Raw genomic sequence first — 19,602 nt, 5'->3', positions numbered from 1 at the left:
CAGCTGGGTCATCCATAGCTCCTCAGCCTTGTCTGGATCTACCTCCTTCGGGTATCTAGCCTCCAGGCGCTTGAGATCGATCAAGGGGTAGTGAGCACGTACCATGCTTAGCACATGTGCGCCTATGTACTCACCCACCTCCTTCACAAACTCCTGGAACCATCCCCATGCCTTTCGGCATCTATCGATCAATCCTAGCTGCGGCGTCCTTCTCACGTTCTCTGTTAGCGCTGGATCGATGAGGTTAAGGACCGGCAAAATGCCCGTTGCTACCTCCTGGCACCGGTTTTCCTAGGTGTCCCGATCCTTGGTGATCTCTTCGCACTGCGCCTTCCAGCCGTCACGGTCTTTTATCACGGCCTCCAGATGCTTCTTGGCATTGACTTTTAAAACTGCAAACTGCACAAGCTATTAAAACGTCATACCACAACAAAATAAGGCGGGCAACAAAAGTGAGCAAAGGGGTTTGGAAAACTTACTTTTTAGTTCCTCTGTCATCTTGGTCGTGTGGTCTCGAAGCTGCGACTGGTCGTGCACTAGTTTTCTATTGTCCTCTTTCAGGCGACCACACTCCACGACCGCACGACTGTTCTCCTCTCGGAGACGGACCACTTCGGCTTCTAAGCCTGCACTACAGCTGTTACTACCAATAATGCAACAACACTTGTCAGTATTCGTTGTGATAAAGTGGCTACTTACTTGTTCTTTCCTGCTCTTTATTACTGAGCTGGACGACCAGGTTCTGGTTCTGCGACTCTTGCTCCGTCTTCTCATGGTTGGCGGCTTCAAGTCGGTGGCGCAAGCGTTCCACCTCTACCGTCAGCTCCTTGTTGCGTGCAGCGATTCCCTCGATCTGGTCGAAGCATTTCTTGCGGTACCTTGTAGTCTTCATTAAGTCCTATGTGCAGATTGCTACGTAAGACAGCTATGACTAGACAACGAGGTTAGGGGGTGAAGCGAAGCTTACCTGCACTTCCGTCACCAGCCGCTTCGCCGCCCGTTCAACTTTTTTGGTCTCTTCGACCTCCGGGATTTCCTCATGAACAACCCATTGGTCGTTCCACCAACGCGACACATATACATGCTGTCGCTTGTCCTGTGGGTGGCCCAGGACCTCCTCCACTTCGTCCTATTTGGGCTCTTCCTCAGGTCTCGGTGTTGGTCCGGCGTCGGCAGCTTCTGCAATCACCAAAGCCTTCCCATGGGCTTCAGTGTCAGCGAATGTGGGTTGTGCTCTCACCTCTGGTTGTTGCTCCTCTGTCTGCTCCGTCACCCTCGATGCTGAAGTGTTGCCCTCAGCAGGTCGAGTGCTCGGAGCACTCATGCCCGGCTCAGTTGGTCCCTCGACCACCTGCTCGGGGACTGTTGTCTGACTGCTCCCTTGCTGAGGCCCCGATGGATCTTCTACTGTGGCTTCCTCGGTGACTAGCTGCTGGGCAGTCTATTATGAACTTATTGGTGGAGCCACGAAACTTCCGGCTAGCTGGTCCAGACTTTCGGTGGACGCCGAACTAGTACATCCGATATAAGTTCAGAAGGCAAGCATATTCAATATAAATTGCCAGCTTACATCAAGGTTACAAATACTTACATGTTGGAAGCGCGGAATCATGTGGCGAAGGTGCGTCTCTTCGGCCGTGCTTGCTCCACGTGCTGTGCGATTGACTCCTGGTCTCCCTCTACATCTAGCACTGTCGCTGGGCCTTGGTGCTCGACCCCTCCGCCGCTTGTCCTTCGCGCTGCAGTGGTCGGTGATGTAGGTCCCACCGGCACGGAGGAGCCACCTTGCTCCATCGACTCTAGTTGCCTCCTCCTCTTTTGAGGGATGAGTCAAAAGGTGTCTGCATCCTCTCCCTCCTCCGTGTCATCGTCCGACAAAGTAAAAATCACCTAACAACGCTTGCTGGCTACTGGCCGCTTACCAGCAGCTTTGGCCACCACCTCCTCTCTAGCTTCGAGCACTGCCCAGTCGACGTCCTCGGTCCCGACGCTGGTCTGGGTGGTTGGGTCAGCTCCTTGTGGCCAATCTACTCCAGGGGGTGGCGACACAAACACTGTCGCTCTATCCCGACCATTAATCTGGGAAACAAATGGGAGTGAACACAGTAAGTTTCTGCCACAATATAAGACTACGTGTACAAGTCAAGATGAGTTACCTTTGGGGGAGGTCGGGCGAGCTTGAAAACGTGCTCGATGTCGCTCAATCTAACATAATTTGGATTAGCTAAGTTGAATAGCTCTCCAATTTTGGCTCTAACTTCGTTTTTGTCAAGCGCTCCCTACCTCGTCCTCGTCGGGTCTACGCTACCTTGATACTCATAGCTAGGATGTACCCTCCTCTGGCAGGGCTAGATCCACCGGCTAACGAAGCTCCCGACCACGCTCGGACTGTCCAGTTTTTTCCACGAGATCAACCCAACTATTTCTGGAATCTATTCCAGGTGCTCGGGCTTCTCTGACTAGCTTGTCCTCTTTTTCGGGATGTACCCCACGTCGCACAGTGTGATTGTGTTCGGCTCTTCGTGGACGTAGAACCATTTCTTATACCAGTCGTCAAGCGACGTGTTCCATGGGCAATGCAGGTACTGGGCTTTCATGCCATCACGGAGGTTGAGGTACACACCTCCGGCAATCTTCGATCTGCCGCTTCCTTTTTTCCGCAGACAGAAAAGATGGCGAAAAAAATCGAAATGGGGCTGGAAGCCACCATATGCTTCGCAAAGATAAATGAAAGTGGCGACAAGGAGGATCGAGTTGGGATGCAGATTGCAAATCCCAATCTCATAGTAAAGACAGAGCCCCTGAAGAAAAGGATGAACAGGAACCCCAAATTCTCGCTTAAAGAAGTCTTCAAACACCACGATCTCACCTAGTTGTGGATCGGGGTATCCCTCGCCCTCCGGCACATGCCATCCTGCGAGCTCCTTGTTGTGGAGTACTCCCATGGTGACAAGGTCTTCAATGGTCTGCTTGTTGCTTCTTGATTTCCACCACTCCTTCGCCATGACTCCGGCTTTCTTCTGCGCATCGCTTTTCGCCATGGATCTGGCCTTGTTGATGAACAAGGAACTGGCAGAGGATTGATTGGTATTAGGGTTAGCGAAAGGAAGAAGATGGATGCGGCTGCGAATGTCAATGGGGTGCAGTAAAAAGTAACTTACCTATCCTATACTGTATTTAACCCAAGAGTTATGCCGTTTCGTCTGCCCGAGATTCTTGGGAGACGTGCGCATGCGCCGCAGACGGTTGTTTTCACAGCCTCGAGATCTATGCCAATATATGCGCCTCTTCGTTGCTAGTGTGAGAGGGCCCACGCTGACGCACCTACTTACAGGTGCCATGCAACTATTTGTTTGAAAAGACAAGAAGGCAGTATGACGTGCTATACCAGTCTACTTTTTTGACCAGACGTGTCAGATTGGACTTGACAGAGCAAGTAAAAAAACAAAAAAAACAACACAAAATAATAGTGCAAGTGGCATATGGTTTTTCGCTACACTTCTCGTGCTCGGGGACTGTCCAGACCACAATCGTGCTCGGGGACTGTCCAGACCACTTTTGTGCTCGGGGACTGTCTAGACCACTATCGTGCTCGGGGACTGTCCAGACCACCATCATGCACGGGGACTGTTCCGACCACTGTCATGCTCGGGGACTACCCCGACCACTCTCCGAACATTGCTCGGAGACTGCTCTCCTCGGCTACATGTGATTTGTACTCACATACAGTTGAGAGGCATTTATTTAGACCTTGCTACAAGGCTGATACCTCGCCTTCTAGAAAGCTCGGGGACTACATCGGTATGATGCACCTACCAGTGCATCTCGTATTGCTTGTACGACGATTGGATTCTCGACTTCAGTGGGAATTCTTTTTAGACCCTGGCACCACGTGCCTACGTCACCTACTACTAGGCTCGGAGACTAAGTGGGCACACTTCACCTGCGGTGAATGTGCTTATTTTATCGACCCCTACGCTCTGACTGTTGGCTAGATTTACTATTGTCCAAGGGTCACTTACATTTCTTTTCAGAAATACAAGTGGGCACACTTGATAAGGAAAGAAATTTTTTTCTTTTTTCTTTAGAGCACCATGTATTCTTCGGACAACCGGAATCTTCGGCTATAATCGTGGTCTACTGCTCTTTGTTCTGACCAAAATACTGGTACATTCGATTGGTCAATATTTCAACCAGTTGGAGATGACATGAAGACGGATCGCATTAGCCGACGGAGATCGAATGGCGTGTCGCAGCATAATACATGGTGCTCGGGGATTGGCTATGGGGGTATTAACCCCTATACCCTTACGGCTGGGCTTGGGCCGGCCCGGACCAGGGGGTCTGGCCCACTAGAAGACGACGCATGGCCTGGCCAATCTGTTTGGAGTCCCGCGCAAGGAATCAAGATGGATTTGGAGATCAAGCAAGATCCTGGTCGGTTAGAATAGGAATCCTTATCTGGCCACCTATGGCAATTGTAACTGGTTAGGATTAGTTTCCAGATCTATAACCCTGCCCCCTGGACTATATAAGGTGGGCAGGGGCCCCTCTAAAAAACATCTCTCATTGACATACAACAATACAATCAGACGCAGAACGTAGGTATTACGTCTTCACGGCGGCCGAACCTAGATAAAACCTCGTGTCTGTCTTGCGTCACCATCTTGTTTATAGCTTGCGCATCTGTCTGCCGATAATCTACTACCTTGGGTATACCCCTAGGTAGACTACCGACCATATTTCGTCGACACATATGGGATGTCAAGATCCTAGAGTATTTCACTTTTCCAACCGAGTATGACAGGGAGTTAGTCAAGAAAAAAGCAAAAGAAATCATGGGGACATGCTTCAAGAATTTCAAGGAGATATTGTACAAGAATTCTGTCCACCAAAATAAAGAGCCAGATTTCAATGGTGGATAGTTTAGCGAGCAGAAGGACTTCTGGCAGGATTTTAAGGAATACAGGTTATCCGAGGAGTACTTAGAACTGAGCAGAAAGAATAAGGAGAACTCACAGAAAGCGATAAATCCTCATCATCTCGGCTCTCATGGCTACGCCAAAAAGATACCAGAATTTGAAGCAGAGCTTCAAACGATGGATCGCCTTGCTGAGGAAGGCGTTCAGGTTGAGACCGCCGATTGAGAGCCTAGATCGGTAATATACTATATGGGGAGGAATGTATGGCACGCCGAGGAATGGAGCTTTAGCTCCACAAATCAACCCATGAGCGAACTCATCCAGAGGATCTCCCAGGTAACTGAGGAGGTGAGGCAAGGGACTCGCACTTCTAATAGGGAGAAAGACGTGCTCACCCAAGCACTCGAAACCAAGGAGCACCCTGGTCGCACTAGAGGAACCGATATTGTTCCTTGGAAACTAGCATTCCCCCAAGAATCTAACACTTACTAGAGCCGCTTGAGGGGTAGAGCGGATCAGGAGGCAGAGTATTTGAGGCGACTAAAAGAGATGGAAGAAAGAATGGACGCACGGATTGAGACGACTGTTGAAGCACGAGTCCAACAAATTTTGCTGTCCAAGGGGTCAGGAGTACCACAAAACCCTACTCCTACTGCCTTTAGCCCACAGTTTAGGGGTCGCAGCAGCTGTGGATCGACCCCGCTCAATGAAGAAGATGCGAATGTGCCTCGTCCGGTGGACGGCATCACTAAACCCATCAATGTCAAGTTGTACATCCGTCAAAAATGGACAAAGGACAAGATGGCACTTGGCCAGGCCTGGCCTACGGGAGACGGGACCATTAATGGTGGCCCAATTCCACAGGGGTACGCTCGTGTCACCATTGGCAGAATACTTGATAAAAGTATAACAAGATACACATTGAGTACCCCACAGCGGAAGACAGGCTAAAACTTGGTCATAACAAGGGCTCTCAAGTGGCCTGGCGCAAGTGCTTCATTAAGCTTGACCACCAATTGTCCTCTGATGATGAGGACGACTGTGAGTCTTCGCCCACCCGCGATGATCACTCACCATCTCCCAAAAGAGATCACTCCCCTCCTCATCCCTTGCTATCACCCTTGAGAAGACAGAGGTCTCCTTCTATTCCTCCTCGTCCGACTCCATCTTCATCAGCCTCGAGAAAACAGAAGACTCCTCCTCCATCTTCATCTGCCCCGAGAAAATAGAATTCTCGTCGTCATCCTCCTCCTCCTCCACCTCAGCCCAAAACAAGATCAAAGGCATTATCGCAGTCGTAGAAAAGGTCATTGGATTCGGTCGCTAATGCTCCCAAAGTGGACCAACAAAAAAAGAAAAAAGGTCGTTCAGTGGCAGCGTTACAAACTTGATGGAAGGAAAATTTACAGCACACATCTCGAAGGAAGATTGTATTAGTTTCTTCAATCTCTGTGCCTCACTGCCTCCGTTTTTGTTAAAGTCTGAATTCGAAAGGCAAACACAGAATCAGTACGCTACAACAAGAGCCGATGAAATACACAATGAAGATTTAAGGAAGATACAGAAGTTCGTCAAAGACAACCCCGAATTAACCATGGAAGAGGCTGCGACCATCTATTATGATGTACAAGGGACGGCAACACCGGCAATGAAGTATGAAAGGGGCAATCTTCTGGTTCCCGATCACGAGTATAAAAATTTGACAACATATATGCGCCAGTTGCATGAATATTACATGGCTCCAACAACAGAGACGAAGGACTTTGGTTTTGAGGTTATTATCCGTTCGCCACATGTTTTTAATTATCCCGAAGAAGAGAAATTTGTTATCAAGTGGGAGTGCTTGTTCCAGCTATACCAGAAACGCTCCCTCGATACATAAATATTGACGTAGTGAACTATGTAAGTACCATACACGCACGATATTACAATTAACTACTCTCTCGGGACACAAATTGTTAAGTTTTGAGCACTTTCCATGATTTTATGTAGGTGTATAGCAAAATTTTGCATTCTAAAAAGCAAATGGGAGAACATAGGCTTCTTGGACCCCTTGCGAGTCAATGAGAAGACATGTCTAGGCCTCCATGGATGTGACGTGGAAGACCTGAAACAAGGATTGATTATTGTTTTCGACGAATTCAAGATGAAGAACAAAACCCACATACTTCTAGCCTACAACTGTGAGTATGTGTTCTCGGCTTTTAATTTTATGCTTCTTTTTTCATTAAGATTATTCGATAATTAGGATTCTGTGATTGTAGCCACCATTTCGTCTTCATTTGTGTTAATCTTGCAAAAAATCTGATCGAGGTGTGGGACTCGAAGAAAAAGTTATTTCATCATCTGGATGCACTGGTGGCAGTGCTGAATTAGTAAATGATCCTAATAACATATTATTTTCTAATCACACATACCGCTTTCTAACGTTTCTCCTTTTAATATTGCTCAGTGTCCGAAGAAGACATATCGGTGGGACGTAGGTCCCATTCAAGGTTGTCAAAATGGAGGGGAAGTACCTAAAACAGCCAGCGGGGAACAATGAATGCGGGTTTTATGTAATGTGGACAATGCTTTGCTACATCGGCGGGAAATCGGAAGAAGCCGATAAGTTGGTGTGTATAATCCCCATTTCATTTATGTATGTTAATCATTCAACAAAATGATATCATCTTTTTTGAACGACGACGCAAGAAATATAACCACGAAAGGTTGTTAGACATAGAGATCGTCGCGCTGCAATCGGAGCTGGCAAAATTCATCTTAGCCGAGGTATTGGAAAAAGATGGAGTATTTTTCATTGCACAATCCATGAAGTTCAAGGACCAGTATGGCCCAGAGCGGCTCGCCAGATTATTGTAAGAAGTCCGAGAAGCATTGCACAATCTGTGAAGTCCAAGAATATTTCTTTTTTATTTTGAGGGATCGAGATCTTGATAAGAACATTTGAACTGTAACCGTAACCTTTGTAATGTTTAATATTGATGGACCTATCGTTTAAGTAGCGTATATAAAGCGAAACCCGATTCCACGAAAAAATATAAATTAAAATAAATTATAAAACAATAAAATACGAACGTGACATCACTGCCGGTTAGCAGAAAACCGGCAGTGTTGTCGTAAACATCACTGTCGGTTAGCAACAAACCGGCAGTGATGGCACTGCCGGCTGGAGCCACAAACCGGCAGCGTTGGCTTAGCCATCACTGTCGGTTCAAACACAAACCGACAGTGTTGGTGGAAATAAACTCTACCGGGTGGTCTTATGAACCGGCAGTGTTGGTGGAACTGAACTCTGCCGGTTATGTAAATAACCGGCAGTGAAGTTGAAGAACACTGTTGGTTTGTAGGAACCGACAGTGATAGCTTACCCTCATCACTGCCGGTATGGTTGTGCCGGTTTAAAATCTGACAGTGATGGGGTATTTTGAACCGGCAGTGAAGTGCAATTCTAACGTAGTGACATGTGTGTATGGCATGCACATTTCATTTCTTTCATAAATAAGACGTGGCTTAAACAACTTGCTGATAGCCTGATACAAGGGCCTACAAAATCTCTTTTGATCATGTAATGCACACTGCGCATGTGCATATACGTGTATATTTCGATGAGGACCATATGTGTGTATCTATGAGTGGGAGCTCATTTTCTATATTGTTACTGTTTCTGAAGATACATGACACATGTAACGCACTGGAACAACTCAGGGTACTACCTTACAATGGAAGCAGTTTTTTTAATTGCCATGTATGTTCCTGTGGATGTGGAGACTGAAATAGTGCGTACTGTTGGAATAACCAGGGAATAGAAAAATAAATTTAACTAAACCAGGACATCCATTAAGCCAATGTCAAGGTTTCAATGCTCTTTTTCTTGGATAGTTGCTACATATAAATAAAGCATGGATCATCTTCTTTTTTATTAATATCAGCACAATACATGTGTGAAAATTAATTGGTTTCCCCACCTATGTAATTCTTTTGATTTAGTGGTAATAATAATAATAACCCATCACTTTTATTTGCGTTGTTTCTATATTTCTTGGTATGATATATATATAGATGCACATAACCATATTAAAGTAACACTTAAGAGTGACACTATATTGTACCATATATACATTATTACCATATTATATTAACATATAACTAACCGCACACACGAGGGTAAGCTCGAATGTCTCGGAAAAAGTCAGGCTTAGCTTAACATACGAGTGGGTGGGGGGGTGGGTGGGGGGGGAGGCAACATGCTGAGACTTCTATTTTATTTTCATTTTAGTATTTTTTTTTTGTTAACATTTGTTCTAATGATTTGGCCCAATCCCAACAATTCTATAGCAACAGTGTTATCAAAATAAGGTATATCAAGTTTTCTAAAAAATATTAGAATATGATAAACTGCATATATAAGTGTCGTTTATGCCAATTCTTTCCTTAAGCTAGTTCAAGGAAAATTTCATTTGGTGTATGTTCCCTTCTACATATTCATTTTGTACCGAGACTGCATCATGTATAAGTGTGGACCCTTTGTTCAAGTTTCCCTAGTATTTTTAACAAAACTTTGACATGGAATCAAACTGTAAAAGATGTATCAACATAGCATTGTAGTGTTGTAGATGACAAATGCACTCCAAATGAGTTTGAACTGATGATCAGCAAGAGAGCATAGGTTTGGTTTTATATCAAAATCAGAACCTTAGCTTACATTTAAAAAAAACATATAACTCATATGGGTGTCAAGGTTGCACTTTCTCCTGGCATATATACCTAGGCTTTGCCATTTGAGATATATAGAATCCTCTTGTGAATGGAACACACATATCGGCGTGCACCAATACAGCAACAATGTAACATATGCAATCTGCATTGTATACATGTACACAATGATTGATGAGTGTATCGACACAAAGTGGAATTACATATGATTGATTCATCGCTCTTTACTAGCAAACATAATGTTTAGATTAGGTCAACAATTGGGCTCAAATGAAGCTACCAATTGGGCCAGATAAGTGTTATTTCATCATTCTTAATGGTGAAAAACATACTTGTCCTTTTAATGGTGAAGCGTGCAATTGCGCTAGATATCTATATACATAGAAATAAATTCAGCATCACTACTTGAAGGTACACAAATTAAATTCTTTTATGGCATCAAATGTTTGTGTTTTGATTTAGAAGTTGTTGAAAATGAGTGTGTAAATTAAAAAAAATCAAAATACACGCATGATTTACGTGCATCTTACAAGCATGGTATCTTATTACTTCATTTCAGCTCGTTGTGAATGCATTTGCATGCACAAGACCTGCTATATTAGGTTACCATGGTGCACTCTTTACATGCCTTATAATTGGGGGAAAATATAAAACCAACTCGTACAAAGTTCATTGTGTGGTCTTGAACAACAATCAGTTGTCTTGCAATCTGAAGACGTCAAAAGCAGCCTTATATGCATTAGAGCATTAGTTATATGTGAAGTGTGATGTAGAATATGTCGTTATTTTCATTAGATCTGACATTATAAAAAAAATATAGGAGAAACAAGGGGGAGTAGTAATTGACATAATACAGCTGGGCTTTGTGAAGACAAAGAGAATAATTAACATCTCAGAACATGTCAAATATCAGAAGAAAAAAATTGTTTTATGCTTCAGATAATTCAAGTGCCATTATCATTATACATATGCACATTAGAAGGCTGAAATTATACAACTATACATAATGCAAGCTTGACATCAAAATATGAACATTTTTTCAGATTACATCAAAATATGAACATGTGCATGGCATGTGTTTAACCTGTGTTTGATCTGGATTAAACATGCATATATGTACTCTCCAGAAAATGTGTTCTCCAGAAAATAATTAGTAGAATAATTAGTAAACGTGCTCTCCAGAAAATAATAATATGAATTGCATTGCTAGAAGCATATATATCCTGTACATGCATGCATATATGTGTAATGGAATTTTTGGCAAGGGTGGGACGAAGAAAAAGAGCACAAAACATTGTCATTTTTTTCGATGCTAGCTAAGAGCAGCACGGTGCATGCAGGCTACTCCGTACTAGAGAGGGTAGGGTGGTGGTGAGGTAAGCGTGATCCACTAGACATCATGCATGCCATAGGTGGTAGACGACGATCGGTGTAGCTAGAGAGAGGTCGTCACGCACAGCTTTTCGATGGTTGGTTTGGTCCGATCCTCTGGGAACTCTCTCCAACCAAAATCTCCAATATTTTTCTCTCTTTCTCTCTGTCTCTTGATGCATAGAATTCAGCACCTCACCACTTATGACTGATCATGGCACTGAATACCTTGCACCAATAATTCATCCTCCACCTCCCCTCCCCTCCTATCTACTACGACTACCAGTAGCTCTACCTCCTCATCTCCCTCTTCCTTCCTGCAGGAGGTCCATTATATACACTAGCTAGTATATATAAAAATTTCAAGAGAAAAATATATGTGTATATACTCCTTCCACCACCACCACCCAAAAAAAACAAAGATGCAATTTTAAAGTAGTGTTATTAAGTCAAATGATTTCAAGCTTATAGCTAAATTTATATAAAAATAACCAATATTTCTCATACTAAATTAGTATCAGTAGATTTTTTTATGAAATATATTTTTATAGTGTATATATACCCATTCGAAGTTATGCATACTTATGATATTTTCTATAAATTTAGTCAAACTTATATTAAGGGCCTGTTTGGTTCCTTCCCATCCTCCTAAAATTTCTGTCACATCGAATGTTTAGACACATGCATGGAGTATTAAATATAGACTAATTACGAAATTAATTGCACAACTTGCGACTAATTTGCGAGACGAATCTTTTAAACCTAATTAGTCCATGATTTGACAGCGTGGTGCTACGGTAAACATGTGCTAATGATAGATTAATTAGGCTTAAAAAATTCGTCTCTGAAATTAGCCTCCATCTATGTAATTGTTTTGTAATTAATTTATATTTAATGCCCCTTATTAGCCTCTAAACATTTGATGTGACATAAATTTTAGGAGCAACTAAAGAACCAAACACCCCCAAGATAGTTTCATCTTTGGTCGGCCTTGAATTGGTTTTCTTGGGGTGGAGGTAGTATATAAGAGTATCTCTTGAATTAATTAATGAAATGAATGAATCAAAACAAAAATGCAAAGTAGTTAGTAGTATGACAAACTGCTAACAATAACCAACAAAAGCGATCTGCATTCATGGATCGACTCTCTGATCCATCCATACAGCAGGTAGCAGTGTACGGAGTATATATGTAGCTAGTCAACCAGCCCTGTGACTGCAGCCTGCAGGCTTGGACGATGGATGATGGAATGCTTGCCACCATGACACGGTGACACCACACGCAAGCCAGCAATGCTAGTACAACGACACAACAACACATCATGCATGCATGGACAATTTTAGGGGCTGGTTCCTTCCTCTCCTCCTAAAATTTTTGTCACATTGAATATTTAAACACATGCATAGAGTATTAAATATAGACTAATTACGAAACTAATTACATAATGTGTGACTAATTTACGAGACGAATCTTTTAAGCCTAATTAGTCCATGATTTGACAACCTGGTGCTACAGTAAATATGTGCTAATGATAGATTAATTAGGCTTAAAGCCTCTAAACATTTGATCTGACATAAATTTTAGGAGCGCCTAAAGAACCAAACACCCCCTTATATGTGTAGCATAGCATCTAGTACATACTGTCGCCGTCCCTAAGATTCAATTTAAATTCTGGGTCAGTTCATTATTCCTTCCTTAGATATTGATGGTTGAAATTTCCCAAAGATATTATATATGATGAACATTCAGGGATATGTATGTATATATGTTATATAATTAATCAGGGAGTTGGGGAGAAAAGAACAGCAGTACAGCAAGAAATACACCTGCCCTGATGAACTGATCAAGACGAAGAAGAAGGGCCGGTAAAAATTGGCACAAACCCTAGCTAATAAACTTATTGATTAGTTTACTTTGATGATAAATTAAAACATGAATTAACACCAGAGACTGGGAGAGAACTGATGAAAACACATGGATTACTACCCTGGATTTATCACAAGAGCTGACTAGCTAGCTAGAATGATTATATTATGATCAAATCAAAATTACCTCTGATATATCACTAGTTCGTCATCTCATCATCTCCATCCACCAATCGATCCACCATCATCGTCTATCATGGATAGACAGATGATTCCTAGTTAATCCGATCTGCTACAAATTAAGAAAAGGAAGCTCCTTTAATTAATTTGCCCTCCTCGCTCGCTCGACAGCTTGCTCAGTGCATTCCATGGCTGCTCTGGCCGCCGGCGCTGCTGAAGCCGAAGCCTAGGGCGGCATGGGCGCCGCCCATCGACGACGAGGACGAGGACGACGTCGGCCCGTGGATGTCGACGGGCCTGACGAGGCCGGCCCAGTCAATAAGCGGCCCTGGACCCAGCGGCAGGAACGGCGGCCCGCCAACGGGTCGCCCTGGCGCCGCCGCGCCCACGACTGACGTGCTGGGCCCGGCTCCGGCGGCCGCCGGGTACTGCTGCTGCGTCGGCGGCGGCTGGTGCTGGAGCTCCTGCACCTGGCGCTTGAGGAACTTGATGTAGCGGATGGCCTCGTCGAGCATGGAGGCGGTGTCCATCTTGGTGCCGCCGGGGACGAGGCGCTGCAGGATGCGGATGCGCTCGCTGATCCGCTCGCGCCGGTGCCGCGCAGCCACGCTCTGCGGGTCCTCGCTGATGCGCACGTTGCGGCGCCGGGGCTTCTTGATGGTGGCCGGGTCGATGTCCACCGGCTGCATGGCGGCGATCCGGTACATCATCTCCTTCATGGCGCCGAGCTCCTCCTCCACGTCCTCGGCGCCACCGCCGCCGCGGTCCTCCTGCCCTCCTCCGCCGCCGCCCGCCTCGTACTGCTGCTGCCTCATCTCCTCCTGATGCCCGTGCCCGCCGCCGCCGGGCTCCTGCTGCTCGCCGTGGCCGCCGCCGCCGTACTCGTGGTGCCGGTGGTGGCCGTGAGAATGGGAGGCGGGGTCGAGGTCGAGGCCGAGGAGGTGGAGCCGGTGGTGGTGGTGGTGCGGTGGGAACAGGGAGGAAGACGGCGAAGGATCCAAGCCGGGATGGTGGTGGTGGTGTGCAGGATGCGGTGGAGGATGGTGGTGTGCAGGATGCGGTGGAGGATGGTGGTGTGCAGGATGGGATGAGGAGAGGTGGAAGGGTAATGGCGGCGGCGGCCCCGGGTTGGGATGGCTGTCGAAGAGGAGCGGGTGGTGGTGGCTGCCGAGGCTCATGTCCAAATCCCATGAGCTGCTGCTGCTCGAGTTGTGCGTGATGTTGTCCATGCCGGCCGGCCGCCCACGGACACGGACAGCACCGCCCCCGGCGACACCTTCTTGCAGCTTGCCTTGGTACAGCGACCACACACTGTAGTAGACGAGCTAGCTCCCAAGTGCAGCGTGTATGTAAACCTAGCTAGCTAGCTAGCAAGAAGAGAAGCTGCTGCTGATGCTGATGCTGTCTCTCAGAGAGAGGGGGAGAGGAGAGGGAGCCCATGAGTGGTCACATAAGTGAGGGCTTTATAGGGGAATGGGGAGGAGCTAGCAATAGCAAGAGAGGAGGAGGGGGAAGAAGAAGAAGCTAAGGAAGGAAGAAGCTAAGGCAGCTTGATGACTGATGAGGTGATAAATAATCACTCTGCTCGCTTGAGCTACTTTTCAATAATAAAAAAGTATTTTTTTCTCGTAATATTTTAACATAAGTATCAATATAAGCTAAATTTGATTTGTAAGAAAGAGTTGTGTACTACCGGTACTAGTAGTCCTTCCTAGATATGCATGGTAGTGCAGCAGCAGCAGCAGCCAGCAGGTGTCATGTGTGTGAGGCTACAAGAACAAAGGTTAAGGGCGGCACAGGCAAAGAGCTGGAGAGATAGAACTTGCAAGCTTGTCACGGTGCTGCTGCAGATCAGGGGCAATATGCATTGCATGCTTAGAAGGTGGGGCAAAGTTTGCCTTAACATCTAGGTACCTGTCTGTTGTACGCATGCCTTGACAGTTAGTCACTAGCTAGCGCTAATTGACAATCCCCATATATAATATAGAGTAGCTCCTGTCTGTTGCCCCTTTCTATCTCTGCATATATAGCTTGTGCTTGTCCGGCATATAGTTTTCGGTGTAATCTCTTTTAGCACTATCATGGACAGTTATAAGTTTCTGTAAACTCTATATACTATACTCGGAATCAGGATTCTCGAGGGCAGATCTTTGTTTGGCTCTCCTCTCTCTTTTCTTTCCTTTTTCTTCTTTTTCCTGCCACTATCTTTGACCACCGTTAGCTAGCACCTAAGGCACTGTATAGGTAGCTAGTAGGTGTTGGGGTTTAGTCCTACATCATGTAACGATGATAGAGGAGCACAACATATAAGATGGGATAACCCCACCTTTCAGGCTAGTCTTTTGGGTTGAGTAAGGCTCAAGATCTTATATGTTGTAGCTCCGGTGGATCTGGGATCTGTGGGAGCGCATGCTCGTGGTAACGAGCCGGGCCGGCTACAAGCCAGCTCCAAGATCGGGGCCGGCTGCAAGACAGCTCCAAGATCGAGAACTCGGTGGTGACCTGTGGGAGCGCAGGCTCGTGGTAACGAGCCGGGCCAGCTGCAAGCCAGCTCCAAGATCGAGAACTCGATGGTCATCACCGTTTTCAGCAATTGGTATCGAAGCCTATGGTCGAAAAAGCTAAACCTAATAAAAATCTCAAGCATCGCATATGGCGGAGGCACCCCGATGTATGACTAAGGGAGAGATTATTGGGGTTTAGTCCCACATCATGTAGCGATGGTAGGGGAGCACAACATATAAGATGGGATAACCCCCACCTCTCAGGCTAGTCTTTTGAGTTGAGTAAGGAGTAAGGCCCAAGGCCTTATATGTTGTAGCTCTGGTGGACCTGGGACCTATGGAAGCGTAGGCTCGTGGTAACGAACCGGGCCGGCTGCAAGTCAGCTCCAAGATCAGGGCCGGCTGTAAGCCAGCTCCAAGATCGAGAACTCGGTGGTGACCTGTGGGAGCGCAAGCTCGTGGTAACGAGCCGGACCGGCTGCAAGCCAGCTCCTAGATCGAGAACTCGGTGGTCACCACTGTTTTCAACAATTGATATCAGAGCCCATGGTCGAAAAAGCTAAACCTAATAAAAAATCTCAAGCGTCACATATGGCGGGGGCACCCCGATGTATGACTAAGAGAGAGATTGTTAGAGTTTAGTCTCATATCGTGTAGCGATGGTGGGGAGCACAACATATAAGATGGCATAACCCCACCTCTCAGGCTAGTCTTTTGGATTGAGGAAGGCCCACAACATATAAGATGGGATAATTACCACCTCTCAGGCTAGTCTTTTGGGTTGAGGAAGGCCCAAAACCTTATATGTTGTAGCTCCATCGGACCTGGGACCAGTGGGAGCGCAGGCTCGTGGTAACGAGTCAGGCCGACTACAAGCCAGCTCCAAAATCAAGAACTCGGTGATCACCACCGATTCCAACAGTAGGCTCAGAATATGTAACAATAAATAACAAATAATGCAATCTAATGGTTAGAAGCCACTAGTGTTTGGACTTCTATTGTACGTAGGTATCTCATAAGAAACAACTAGTGATGAGGTAATCCTTGCAAATTATATAGGTTAGGCATAATATAGCTTTGATGTAACTAAAAATCATGTCAACAACATATCACTACTGGAAACTCGTATTCTTCGGTGTGTGCGAAAATACATAGAAAAATACGAATACCGTCAGAAAAATATTTTTCTGACGGTGTACCCTCAGAAAAATACACACGGAAATATAATGATAGAAAAATTCAATTGTTCTGTGTGTTCGCCGTCAAAAATAATTTTTCTATGGGTGTTACACGTACAGAAAAATTATGTTTGACCAGATTAAAAATAAAATTTATGTGCATTATTCCTCACAGAAAAAAGAAAAACCCGACAGAAAATCATTTTTCTGTTAGTGTTGTCCCGTCAGAGTTGCAGAGGTGCACTCACAGGAAAAAAATTGTATTTTTCTATCGGGTTAGGTGAACGTACAGAAAAATTGTATTTTTCTGGTGTTAACAGACCACCGATAGAATAATATACACTTACCCATACAACAAATTGAATACAATAATTATTTGAAAACAATAGCAACGGCATATTAAAATATGGACTATCCATTAAGTAATTTCATCACATTCATTCATAGCATCCAGGCTACATGTAGATGATGTCCAAATATTCCGGCATCAATACATTCAAAAGCAATACCATCTCATCTCAGTAGTTCATGAATTTCACTACTGATAACTATTGCACTACTATGCTGACAACCAGATCGATGTTGCTACCATTAAAAATGAGCGGCTCTTAGCTCTTTCATTGCTGCTCCTATCAGCTGCGCCACCTCATGCTCGAATGCCGCGCCGTCCCGGGCCTCAGACGACGACAGGCTGCCTCCGCCTTCCCGCTGCCTGCCTGAGCCTGAGCCTGACCTCGGGGACAGGAGAAGGCCACCGGAGCTCTACATTGCCAGCAGCAGCCCAGTCACGAGAAGCACGCACAATGTATTATGAGTTCATTCAGTCTCGCGTGATGTGATTTACCTCAGTCTAGGACTCCGTCAGGAGAGGGATGACGGCTTCCGTCGTGCCCAGCCTGCTCATGCTGAGAACCTTCAATCAAAGACAGGCAATACAGATCAGCAGACGAGAGGATGGTAAGCCAGACAACATGGAACAGAGGAATGGTGGTGGTGGTGAGCGAACCTTCACTTGCAGTTGGAAAAATTTGACGTATTCGATGATCTCTTCAAGCATGGATGCCTTGTCAGTCTGCACAGGATAAACGCAGGTTTCAGAAACTGATGTACTACAGTCGACTGTGCTTTGACAAGAAATAGTCGAAGAGGATGCAATCGAGTACCCTGTTGGTGTTTAGAACGAGCTCCTATAAGTTCTTCATCCTGTCAGAGATCTTCTCCCTTCGGAGCTGCGAGATACATGACCACGTTCAGAACTCAGTTTCTGAATGGATCGGCTATTAAGTATGCTTCTAATCCATTCACATCAGTTTTCAGTCAAGATGCCACTAGTAGAAAGGCCAATCAAGTGAACTCCAATAATAATAGTAAGACTGTATTTAGAAAACAAATTACACTAGTTGGCTAGCTAGCTAAGAAAAAACAAAAGACTATATTCAGAAAATAAATTACACCTAGCTGGCTAACTAGCTAAGAAAAAACAATCATCAGTTTTTTCAGTCATGATCATTAGAACAATCAGAACATGTAAACGGGCATATAGTAACTGGAAACTCATAAATAAGCAACCAGTGTCGCAAGATCCGTTCCCCCTTGTATTCTGCCATGTTTCGAGACACACAATCACAAAGAATGACCGCAAGTCAGATACCAAATGGCATTGACTACAACAAATTACACTAGAAAACATACTCTGAATGCAATAAAAACTAAATTTGCGGTGCAATCTCAGTCGAAAGATGGTGATTTTTGTTGCAATAATCACAATGATTCAGGAAATGGGAATTTGCATCACAGATTGCACATAAAAAATACAACAACCAACAAATAACTATTTAGACTTTAGAGAACTACCGCTGACTTACAAGATACTATAAAACTGGCAAAAGTTTATAGTAAAAATGAAATGTTAAAGAGAGATCAGATGGTAGTGCATGATGTGATCATCACAATGAATGCAGATATCTCCTATGTTATGATATCATCACTTCTCCCATTAAAATTCATCTTATACAACTCTAATAAACCTCAACCATAGACATGATCAAAATATCAGAGCAGAAGGGGGAGGGGAGGGCCGTCGCCACCACCACGCCCCGCCATCGGCCACCACCACCACCACAGCAGCCATCGGCCAGATCCGGGAGAGGGAGGGCCGGATCCGGCCGGGTGAAGAAAGGGGAGGGGAGGGGAGGGCCGCCGCCACCACCACGCCCCGTCACCGGCCGCCACCACCACGCCCCATCACCGGCCACCACCACCACCATCGCAGCCACTAGCTGGATCCAGGAGAGGGAGGGCCGGATCCGGTCGGGTGAAGAAGGGGGAGGGGAGGGGCACCCGCCGGGGAAGAAGAAGGGGGAGGGGAGGGGCACCCACCGGGGAAGAAGAAGGGGGAGGGGAGGGGCGCCCGCCGGGGAAGAAGAAGGGGGAGGGGAGGGGTGCCGGTGGGGGAGAAGAAGGGGGAGGGGAGGGCCACCGCCACCACCACGCCCCACCACCGACCACCACCACCACCACCGGTCGGATCTGGGAGAGGGAGGGCCAGATCCGCCCGGGTGAAGAAGGGGGAGGGGAGGGGCACCCACCGGGGAAGAAGAAGGGGGAGGGGAGGGGCGCCGACGGGGGAGAAGAAGAGGGAGGGGAGGGTCGCCGCCACCACCACGCCCCGCTGGCGGCCACCACGACCACCACTGCAGCCACCGGCCGGATCCGGGAGAGGGAGGATTGGATCCGACCGGGTAAAGAAGGGGAAGGGGAGGGGAGGCCGCCCGCCGGGGAAGAAGAAGGGGGAGGGGCGGGGCGCTGGGGCCGGGTGAAGGGGGAGGGGAGGGGCGGCCGCCCGCCGGGGAAGAAGAAGGCGGTG

The 19,602-nt window shown here is 46.1% G+C and overlaps 2 protein-coding genes, 2 non-coding genes and 1 pseudogene across 4 annotated transcripts; all 5 read right to left on the bottom strand.

Moving 5' to 3' along the window:
• Nucleotides 1-13,084: 13,084 nt before the first annotated feature.
• LOC136472582 (transcription factor HEC2-like) lies at nucleotides 13,085-14,449 on the bottom strand. Its single transcript, XM_066470279.1, has one exon. It carries the CDS (start codon nucleotides 14,281-14,283, stop codon nucleotides 13,231-13,233), a length of 1,053 nt encoding a protein of 350 aa, XP_066326376.1. The 5' UTR covers nucleotides 14,284-14,449; the 3' UTR covers nucleotides 13,085-13,230.
• A 3,137-nt stretch (nucleotides 14,450-17,586) lies between these two features.
• LOC136469384 (uncharacterized) lies at nucleotides 17,587-19,003 on the bottom strand. The gene is made up of 3 exons (XM_066467596.1): nucleotides 18,764-19,003; nucleotides 17,743-17,808; nucleotides 17,587-17,649 (listed from the first exon to the last, which is right to left on the bottom strand). Exons 1-3 carry the CDS (start codon nucleotides 19,001-19,003, stop codon nucleotides 17,587-17,589), a joined length of 369 nt encoding a protein of 122 aa, XP_066323693.1.
• Nucleotides 18,260-18,399, bottom strand: LOC136478896 (small nucleolar RNA F1/F2/snoR5a). Its single transcript, XR_010764556.1, has one exon. It is a non-coding gene; the product is annotated as a small nucleolar RNA F1/F2/snoR5a (small nucleolar RNA).
• Nucleotides 18,458-18,539, bottom strand: LOC136478774 (small nucleolar RNA Z196/R39/R59 family). The gene has a single exon (XR_010764482.1). It is a non-coding gene; the product is annotated as a small nucleolar RNA Z196/R39/R59 family (small nucleolar RNA).
• Nucleotides 18,651-18,731, bottom strand: LOC136478771 (small nucleolar RNA Z195/SNORD33/SNORD32 family; annotated as a pseudogene).
• Nucleotides 19,004-19,602: the final 599 nt, after the last annotated feature.

The sequence above is a fragment of the Miscanthus floridulus genome, chromosome 8, assembly GCF_019320115.1.
Source record: "Miscanthus floridulus cultivar M001 chromosome 8, ASM1932011v1, whole genome shotgun sequence".
Taxonomy (NCBI): domain Eukaryota; kingdom Viridiplantae; phylum Streptophyta; class Magnoliopsida; order Poales; family Poaceae; genus Miscanthus; species Miscanthus floridulus.
Note: the sequence above shows the minus strand (reverse complement) of the source record. Positions and strands in the feature narration are given on the sequence as shown.

Bases quoted from the DNA above. Each gene is read 5' to 3' on its own strand.
- LOC136469384 (XM_066467596.1), bottom strand. From the start codon at position 19,003: ATGGTGGTGGTGGTGGCCGGTGATGGGGCGTGGTGGTGGCGGCCGGTG. The intron at 17,809-18,763 runs GTTTATTAGAGT...TATCCTGTGCAG, and splicing joins TGATCATGTCTATGGTTGAG to ACTGACAAGGCATCCATGCT. The intron at 17,650-17,742 runs GTTCGCTCACCA...CTTTGATTGAAG, and splicing joins TTTTCCAACTGCAAGTGAAG to GTTCTCAGCATGAGCAGGCT.
- LOC136472582 (XM_066470279.1), bottom strand. From the start codon at position 14,283: ATGGACAACATCACGCACAACTCGAGCAGCAGCAGCTCATGGGATTTG.